Source organism: Pollicipes pollicipes, unplaced genomic scaffold (genome assembly GCF_011947565.3).
Source record: "Pollicipes pollicipes isolate AB1234 unplaced genomic scaffold, Ppol_2.1 Scaffold_6686;HRSCAF=7923_pilon_pilon_pilon, whole genome shotgun sequence".
In the NCBI taxonomy this organism is placed as follows: domain Eukaryota; kingdom Metazoa; phylum Arthropoda; class Thecostraca; order Pollicipedomorpha; family Pollicipedidae; genus Pollicipes; species Pollicipes pollicipes.
In genome coordinates this window covers 47,376,795-47,386,486 of record NW_023596921.1, presented here as the reverse complement: position 1 = coordinate 47,386,486, position 9,692 = coordinate 47,376,795, and the positions used below count along the sequence as shown (strand labels likewise).

The 9,692-nt window shown below is 55.3% G+C and overlaps 1 protein-coding gene across 1 annotated transcript in view; it reads left to right on the top strand.

Annotated features, from left to right (window-relative positions):
• Positions 1–9,423, top strand: part of LOC119108525 (E3 ubiquitin-protein ligase PDZRN3-B) — a 40,810-nt gene extending 31,387 nt beyond the window's left edge. The window contains exons 3-10 of the mRNA XM_037232102.1: positions 161–310; positions 2,485–2,652; positions 3,805–3,900; positions 5,274–5,365; positions 5,742–6,873; positions 7,294–7,437; positions 7,866–8,057; positions 8,440–9,423. Of these exons, the coding sequence (XP_037087997.1) occupies positions 161–310; positions 2,485–2,652; positions 3,805–3,900; positions 5,274–5,365; positions 5,742–6,873; positions 7,294–7,437; positions 7,866–8,006 (1,923 nt within the window). The 3' untranslated portion in view covers positions 8,007–8,057; positions 8,440–9,423. The remainder of the gene's footprint in view (positions 1–160; positions 311–2,484; positions 2,653–3,804; positions 3,901–5,273; positions 5,366–5,741; positions 6,874–7,293; positions 7,438–7,865; positions 8,058–8,439) is intronic.
• Positions 9,424–9,692: the final 269 nt, after the last annotated feature.

The window sequence follows — 9,692 nt, the reverse complement described above, 5'->3', positions numbered from 1 at the left end:
GCCTTGTGACGCGTGCCGTGCTGGTGTGTACCGCTGACGCCCGCCTTGTGACGCGTGCCGTGCTGGTGTGATACGTCGGCGCGTGTGGTGCTGGCGCGTCCGCCCGTGAGTGTGCCGGACCGGCCTGTACCCTTGTGACATGTGCCGCACTGATCGTTAGGCGGAGCACGTGACCACGTCGACGCAGACGGAGCTGTGGGCGTGGCAAGCCCCTGCCGAGTTTGCATCCCCGCCGCCCTTTGCGGACGATGCCGACGACGCCAGTGACCATGGCTTCGACGACGCCGGTGATGCACACCTGGATTTTGAGGTTAGGTCAGCAACATAGGCTGCGCAGCAAGCGAGTTGTTCGTTGACTGACCTAACAAATGGCCCCACGGAGCGATTCGTATCCGCTTGACACGGCGCGTGATTGGGCACCCCGCCTACTTCCTTGTGTTCCGAGCTAGGTACCGATTAGTGACTGCTCGGCTTACGTTATCAGGCAAGTTCATATGCATGCTCTGCGTTCTTCTTGAGCATTGTCCTCTTCACCCGCCCTGTCATATGTTGTTTTTACACGATGCTCGTGATAGCCGTACTGTGTGGGGTTGCCTCATGACATGCACAAATACAAATGGCATTACGAGCCGTACAAGCTCACCTTTCGCACCAACTTCTGTCATTTTGCGTCGGTAAATTAGCACATCATTTGGTGAATGGGGAAATACTTGTAAGCGGTTCATACATCATGGAACCAAATCACCGTCGAAAGCTCTCAATAGTCCGACGATTTAAAAAAAAAACAACTGTTTGGAATGGGTCTAAGCATGCTGTCTTAACCCATTGATGTGAGCATTTTTATCATATGGTTTTCGGTCAATTCCTTCTTTGGACTGAATAAAGCAGCCGTCAGAATGTGACAAAACAATTTTTTTAAATGCCTCCGTGGATTTCCGACATAGGCCTGGGACGATAAGAACGCGGTAGCACCGATGCCACCATTTCATCAACGCATGTTTTTCTACAGCAATAGAGCCGTATCAGAGCGCGAGGCAAAGCAGCTGAGAGACTGAAGTGCGCGGGAGCCCTGGAGCCAAGTAGCGACCGCAAGGAACATATATTTGCTTTCCGTCTGTCTGCGGCGTCAGAATGGTGTAGGTTTTTGAGAACGTTGGAAAAATATTGTCATATTTTGTGAATGTTGGAAAACATTGCCATATTTTTATTATGTCGGTGTCACCGGCCAGTTAATGACCAAGGCGAGTAACAGCGTTGTATTTTGCATTCCTGACGGCTCTTTCAGAAGCAGATCGGCCATCAGCCATCACATCGGCTGCTTCTGTCCGCATGTATATAAGTGAGGGTCGCGTTCACTGTTGAAGGCCACCGCGCAGTCAGGATACACGGCCATGCTACGCTTCGAAGGCCACATAGGCCGCTCAGCCGTTCAGTGGGTTTCTGTATTGAATCGTTGCAGCACCAGGTGGCGCTAGTGTCTGCCCGTCGTTAACGCCGTCTCTCTGCACTCTGCTCATGATGCAATTTCACCTTTCATTCTTGTACCCGTCAATTGCATTGTGTCAGCCATCACGGTGTCATGATGGTCATGTTTGATGGCTTTCTTTATAAGGTGTAGATTTAACACAGAGGCTTTGAAACTTGATTGATGCTTTTAGATATCGCTCGGGCTTGACCTACTTTTGCCCCATGCAGCACTTTGAACTCGTCGTACGCAAAACTAAGCACAACACTGTCACTATGCAATTTGCACGCGGGCTTCAGGCGTGGTACCTTGAGTGTGAATGAACCATAGTAAGGCATAACTTTATGAGTTCTAGGGGCGCGTCGTCGAATCTAGACATCCCTTTGACATTCACAAAGTGCGGTGCATTTCTCGAATGCCTGTGCCTTAAATCCTTGGATACAAGGCCCTTCGTTCAGCGACCACTCCCAATTCAAGAGCCGTGCCTTGATGTCGAATGCGAGGAGCCGGCGGCGGGCCTCCGCTGCGGCGCCGAGCGGCCGTCCGTCCTCCGGCGCACCAGCGAGCTCCAGATGGGGCCGCCGATACACCGGCCGGCCGCCCAAGTGGCCACGTGACGTAGCGATGTCAGCTGATAGGTGTCGGCGGCGCCTCGCCGGGCACGGCCGGCCCAACGGCACCATTGTTCGCCCGTGATGCCATCTCGACACGCGCTGGCAGCCACCGGGCTTGGCGCGGCCGCGGCGCCACTTTCGGTGACGGCTGACGCCTCTACGTAACGTCGCGCAGATGCGTCGTGGTTCAACAATGCGCCGAATTCGGCGCAGTCATCGATTGCGGCCGTGTCTCGCTTGCGTCGCCTTCGTCCGAAATGGTTCGCTCAAAGCCCGTCTCTTCGCAAACCCCAGGTGACATCAGTGTTCGTTTGGAATCCCCGCCATCTCGCGTCGCGACTGATGTTTCCTCGGAATGTGCCCCCGACACGTTTGCAGGACTTCAAGCGCGACATTTGTCCACAGGAGGTGACACTGCATAGGTCGCTGACCTCGGAGCGCCTCGGGCTGACCCTGTACTACCCGGACGGGAACGAGGTTGACGAGCAGACCGATGTGCTCGTGCAGAGCATGGATGTGGGAGGCATCGCCGACATGGACGGTCGTGTCCAGGCCGGGGATCGCATCGTCCAGGTCAGTGAGGTCATTTGTGGCCCACAACTCCGGAAGCCAATTATCATTCGACTTCAGATTTGTAGGAATGAAACGTGAATTTGGTGTAAACATACCATTTTCCAACGCCGACTAGCACGTCCATCCGTCACTGTCCACATGGGTTCATCCACGGTCGTGCCCGGCCACGGCCCCAGTCGCCGCTGGTTTGTCTGCGCGGCATTTCCCAAGGGCGTCGCCCCAGTCGGCGGCACCAGAGCCGGCTGTCGGAGCACGCAGGCGGCACAGCCGACACGCGGTGGTGTTTGCTTGTTTGGCGCGAGGCCGCGCGCCGCATCAAAACAGGTCGCGGCGCGTGACCGTGTGGCTCGGGCGCTGTCTTCTTGCTCCTGCGGCGGCGGCTCCTTTGAGCGGCGCCGCCGGCGGGCGTACGGGTCACGCTGTCAGGGATGAGATCAAAGGAGACGCGCCGCCGCCGGTGCAAGGCCGCGCGGCCAAGAGGTCAGCGGAGAGCGCGACAGTTTCGAGACCGGGGGGACTGCAGCGGTGTGAGTGAGGACCGGGGGGACTGCAGCGGTGTGAGTGAGGACCGGGGGGACCGCAGCGGTGTGAGTGAGGACCGGGGGACCGCAGCGGTGTGAGTGAGGACCGGGGGGACCGCAGCGGTGTGAGTGAGGACCGGGGGACCGCAGCGGTGTGCGTGAGAATCGGGGAACCGCCGCGGTGTTAGTGAGGACCGGGAGGACCGCAGCGGTGTGAGTAACGACCTGGGAACACAGCGGTGTGGGGACCGGCGAAACGCAGCGATGTGCGGACCAGGGCAGCACAGCGGTGTGAGGACCAAGGGACCGCAGCGTTGTGAGTATCGGGACGGGAAAATAACGGGAAAGTCATGGTGAAGCCGGGGGGAGAGGAGGGGGGGGGGGGGGGTGGCGGTCCCAACCCTCAGGATGATCCAGCGGCCGCAAGACGGAGGCTCCTCACCCTACAAACGACATCCACGCTCGAGCCGGCGGTGCAGCTGTCGCGCGCCCTGGAGTCAGTCGTCAAACGGCACGCCCACCCACAGCCTGTGGTCCGCCTCAGCTGCTATCTTCAGATCATCGGCGTGGAAGCGCGCAGCGGAGGTGTGAGCGTCTAGCGCGATGCCTGACGCGGCCGTCCCGTCCTCAGATCAACGGTGTGGATGTGTGCAGCCGGGAAGAGGCGGAGCGTCTGCTGGCCAGCCAACCGGACGTCACTCTGCTCGTCTGCCGACCCGCCGAACAGGTGACGACACCGCCGACCTTTCACCATGCTCTCCTGTGACACACAGGTAGAAAGTGCTGCTGCTCGTGTAGGTCAGCACATCATTTTGCATCTTATTTTCAACTGCCTGATTCAAAATATAAAAAGGGCCATAACCCTGTTTTTGACCCTTGCATGGCACGTGCCAGATGAATGCAACTGACGGTCTTTCCAGGCCAGTGGGTCCAGGCCGGAGATCACTAAGCGTTGCGGTAATGTAGATGAGAATGGACGAGATGGCTATCGAATGTTCAACAGTTTTGTCCAATAAAAGGCCATCTAAGAAACTCCGTGGTTTAAAAGATGGACTTTTTCAAGCAAACGGGCTGCCTTGAACAACTATTGATAGTTGTTTTTGGTGAGTCGTCCACCAGATTTTTAACATACTCTGCTCACAATTTGGTTCTTTGATTATATCTAAGGCATGGCCCACTTGAATCCATGTCTGATCAACGTTGACGTGGGATCTGCGAAAGCGGGTCTTTAGCAAGCGCATCCAAAATAGCTACACGACTTGCCTTAGGTTTGTGCAATGCTTCGTCATTTTCCAACGAAATTAGTAGACTATATGGCTGCCAACTGTTCCCCGACAGTCATCCCCAACCCCTGCAAAATATCCGCAGTATGACTCACCGTACCCACCAGCACAAGCAGGGCTCCCCAGCAGCACCCCAGCGGCCAACAGGGCGCCCCAATAGCGCGCTGTCTGGTGCTGCGCGCGCGGGGGCTTGTTGGCCCGTTGGGCCGCTCTCCTGCCGCTCCACTCGATGACGACGGACGTGTCGGTGGACCACATACGGCGTAGTTTTTCCGGGTGAAAGACTGGTGCTGAATCGCCCCGGTGGTTGTGGGACCGCCGGCTGGAGTGTGACGCGGGATGCTCAGTGTTCAGGGAACGCACACAGCATCAACGTTGCCGGTGGTGATGGTTTACCTATGGAAAGCGACAGACGTTAGCGACGTAGAACGAGCCACGTTTTCCGGATTTCCGTTCTTTGCGAATTTAGGTCTCCGTGTCGGAACAAAACGGAAACGAATTAAAAGTTAATGGGATGACCCCCAGTGGACTGAAAGTTAAACCATCAAAATACAAACGGTCACACAAACACGTCCACAGGCACCAACTTACACATGAGAAGGCCTTAAGAACCAAGGATCATAGGGTTGAGGCACCGGGGAAAAAGGAGGGAATGACGAAAGTTTAAGGGTAGTAGGCTTGAGAATATGTTTTTTTTTCATTTGGCCTTTTTCCTATCGGTTTGCTTGTGCTGCGACTTCAAGCATCGTTCTTCGGCCTTTTCCATGTCATGGCAGCACGATGGATTATGGGGCTGACATGACTGCTCTATTTCTAGGCAGAGTATGACTGCGTTTTGGAACACGTGGGGACCGAAGAACCGAATACGTCTCCACAACCCACATACTTTGAGCGACCGCTAGATAACAGGTACGCCTACCACAGGACTCAGCAAGCTGTGAGCGCGCTTCCATAAGCAATGTCATAGAAGCTCCCCTGAACCTATCAGGCTCTAGCCGTGCGTGCGTGCGTGTATGTGTGCGTGCGTGCGTGCGTGCGTGCTTGAGTGTGTGCGTGCTTGCGTGCGTGCGTGCGTGTGTGCGTGCGTGCGTGCTTGCGTGCGTGCGTGCTTGCGTGCAGTGTTTTTAGAGCGTCTCAGGCCTTTGGTCATGTGTATCACCCGACAGACATGTCTGTTTTCGTTCTTTGAATTTTGATAAAGAACCTTCAAGCATGAGGATGACGAAGGTGTTTGCGTTGGCGAGATCGTCATTGACTTCTTCGCCAACTTCTTCGCACGTTCCAGGGTGGTCGACACGTTATCGGCAGAAGGCAACGGCGAACGGATCTCGCAGGAGAAGCGCGACACCATGAAGAGTGGCAACAGTGTTAGCAGCACCAGCAGCGGCAGTAGTGGAAGCAGCAGTTCGCCGACAGGCCACCAGAGCGCCACCTTGCCGACAATGGACGGGGAGCTGCTGCTTGTGCACCGGCAGATGGCGTCCATCCAGCAGGAGTGCGAGTCGCTGGCGCGCCGCCAGTGGGCCTCGCGCCGCCGCCAGGTCATTGATCACATCTACGAGACGATCCCCGAGGGCACGGAGCCGGACGAGCCGTTGTACTGTCAGCCGTACGAGCCGCGACCGCCGCCGGTGCCGGCGCCGGAGACGGCACCGCTCTGTCGCTTGGCCAGCTGGGTGTGTGTCGCCGCCGGTCGCACCGACGCGTGTCAGCGAGCCAGTGCTACCAACGACAGGGAGAGCAACAGCGGCAGGCAGGCGCCGCCTCAGGTGGCGGGCGAGCCGCTGACGCTCGAGCTGACCTTGCTTGAAGGTGAGGCGAGGCGCGAGACGGCCCCGGCCTTGAGAGAAGTGAACGAGCAGGTGCGCGTGAATCCTGGCATGTACAGTGACGTCGCCTGCCAACGCTGCCGCACATGTATGCGCCTGCCGCCGCTGCAGCCGGCAGCGACCAAGAACAAAAACATCATTAATAGCGCCAATACCGTGGAGAAGAACCGCAACTTTGTGGCGTTCCCTCCGCAGCACATGAGCTACACGAACGCAGCGCACTTGCAAGAGACGATGCGCCTCCAGCATCGGCAGCTATACCAGCGCGCTCTGCGCCAAGAACAGGACAGAGCGAAGCCGTCAACACAGCCAATAACGTCGCACTTTCGACCGCTCGCCGGGTCGCTGGAGCAGTATCGCTACGTCAGCTCCCCTGGCGGTGCCGCGCAGAACCACAGTCACACGCTACCAGCCGACAGGGGGCTCGGAGAGACGCAGTTCCAGTACAAGGTGAAAGTGCGCTCTGACGGCTCGCGATACATCGCTCGTCGCCCCGTCAGGAAGCAGATGCTGAAGGAGAGGGCGGCACGCATCACTGAGGAGCGAACCGGCGTTACCACAGATGACGACGCTGTCTCCGAGCTCAAGGTGGGAGGGAGGGACAGACGGAAGGCAGAGATTGACTGGGGGAAGGGTAGGCTCAACCGACACCAGACGACGTCACAAGTCATGGAAATGTGTGGGAACCTCGTTTTACACATACGAAAATAATTTGTGCGGCGCATTACGCGACACAACCACATGATCAGTCTCAATCGCTGTCTAGCAATATGTTCGATGAATTGCCTCCTGGCTTCGGTTTTTATCGCCAATGTTCGCGCTTTCGTATGTTCTAGCGACATTCCGATGTTGTGCTCCACAATAGGACATAGCATTGCACTGAACGTTTTGGAATTCCTTTGGAGCCCTACTCGCGTGGGTTATCAGACCCAGTCAACTGAAGCTCAGTGGCCTGCGTACGACTGGTGCTGGCTTGAGAGAGCTTGCGAGCCACGGCCGATTTTCCAGCTGGGCCGCTACTGGCCTAAAGAAGAGAAGAAGCGGCAGCTGGTGCACGCTAGGGAAAAGAAGATGAAACTGCAGGAAAGAAACCAAACGGCATGCTTCCCGGAGGATGGCGCACGGGACGAGCTAAGCTTGCGAAAACGACTGGTAGGCGTCAGACCTGTTTGCGTTTAATTCCACCTGTCCGGTGGCCTGGTCGCGAATCTTCTGCAAGAGTGCTACTGCTGCAAAGTTTTATTCAACGTTTCCTAGCACTAAAACCGTTCTTTTGTTGGTCGGCGATGTCCATTTCTGTGCCCTGCCAGATAAATGTCTCTTCCAGAGGTTGAAGTGCACGAATAGGTGTGTACCCTGCGAACTGATGTCTCTGCCAGCTGTTGAACTGTACGGAAAGGTGTGTACTCTGTGAACTGTATAGGCTATCGACACTGGTTCGTGTCGATGCTAATGCGAAGGATAAACTAGGACAGGCCAAATATAGACGTAATGAGGCGATATGGGCGCGCAGAGCCCACTTGCTATTATAATCACCCGTCGTCGGCATCGTCCCGATGATAACCTTGCTGCTGTTTCAGACTGCGCAAGGCAGCTTGAATGCAAACTTTCAGAGAAGACCCCCCACTTCATCGCGGAGGAGGAACCACAGCGAAGAGGCCTCCAAATACACAAAGCCTACCCTGAGCGGCGGCATTGTGCTGTCCGTGACCACCGTTTGACATTTCACTCCACCAGATGCTCGGTCGCCGCCTGCTGCCGCGGATCGTGTGGTAAGGGCCACGAAATCTGTCCTTGGACGAGATGGAAATTGGAAGCAGACGCCGAAGTGTTTAAATGCGTCCATTGTCTCCCCTATCAGGACATGCCGGAACTGCTCCAACTTGTCGGCTGTTTCTTTACGTTCTGCGATCTGCTTGTATTTATGCAGCTTATGGTCGAAGAAAGCAATTGATTAAGAAACACTTTTCGCCAAAACAGGCCTTAAAGACGCTTTCCACGGAGCCTTGTTTTCTCGTTTCACACTTGCAACAGCTTACGCGATTCGTGGGTATAGATGAGAGTCATACTTAAAAGACTCCTTAACGCACATATTGACGCTATTCGAATTTCGTGACGTGGTGTGGTGTCTAACGTTCCTGCTTCCCGTTCCAGTCAGTATGACTCGGTTGAGCTCCATTTGACGTGCCTAGTTGCACAAGTCGCAATCGCAATGGGAACCCCGTGTGGAGCCTCTTCAGGAGACACCAGGAGCACTTCGTTTCCCTACGGACCACGACGACACTTCCCAGCACCCCGAACTGCGCTTCGTCTCCGCCCGTCCGTTACCACGGTGCTCGTGAGGTTTTTTGGCGTCTGCCAATCCAGGACGGGCATCCGAAGAGTTCTGGGCTTCCCTCGGATGGGAAGAGTCCCGGAAGTGTTCTGGGCTTGCCACCCCTTCGGCGCCGTCCCGCCGTCGGACATCCTAGCTAGTCATGAGGCTCTGTAGCGAAGCTTTGGGAGAGTGGAAGTCCCTGGTGCGAGAACGCCGGTGTAGTTTTTGTAGGTCTCCGCCACGCATGCGGGGTGATGTGCTTCTTTGTTGTGGTTAAGTGAAAATGGGCGGAGGTGCGGCCGTGAGAGCACTGCGCGATGTTGTGACCACACATAGCTGGGTAACAGAACGCTACAGCTGCGAGAATCCTCGCCGAGGATGCCTGGCTACTGCTATATTTACGATACGTTAGCTTCGTGATGTCGCGAGACGGTAAATCTAAAATGTCTTGTGAAAGAATTTGCTGCTGAGATGGCATTCATGTTGTATAAACGCCATTACACAAAGAAAATCCGCGCCTGAGGAACGGAGCGTATTTGAACCTGTCTATCGATTGTAACCTCCCATCAAGAAATTGCTGATGCGTTTAGATCATTGGCCTGAATGACCGTATGGGTTCATTCTATTCCAAATTTGTGTCGCTGTCGGGAAAGGTGTATGCACGGTGCATGCGTTCAGTGCATCGAAATGTCTTTTGACGACGGAAACAACATTTGGGTCACTTAAGTTTCTGCGCAGGTTTCGTGTCTCTGTGATCGATTTTATCGCGAATTGTTTGTGCAACGTATGTCTGATGTCTCAAGAGAAAAGTGACTTCCGAATTTTTGTTTCACGCCTGAGAAGAAGATATCCTTCATGTCCTCGATTCGCAGCGCAATTTTGATATTTCCTGGAAAATACTGGTATCAACAATGCGTCCGAAATGGGTGAAGCGAAAATCATGTAAACCTGCTGCTATTCTGTAACCTCGTGCAGCCTGTCAAAGCAACCGTCGTACTTTGAGTGCACAATGAGGCGCCAGGAGCATTATGCGCATTCATGCAACACGTATACGTCCATCGAAACATTTATATGGATGAGTGCTATGCCA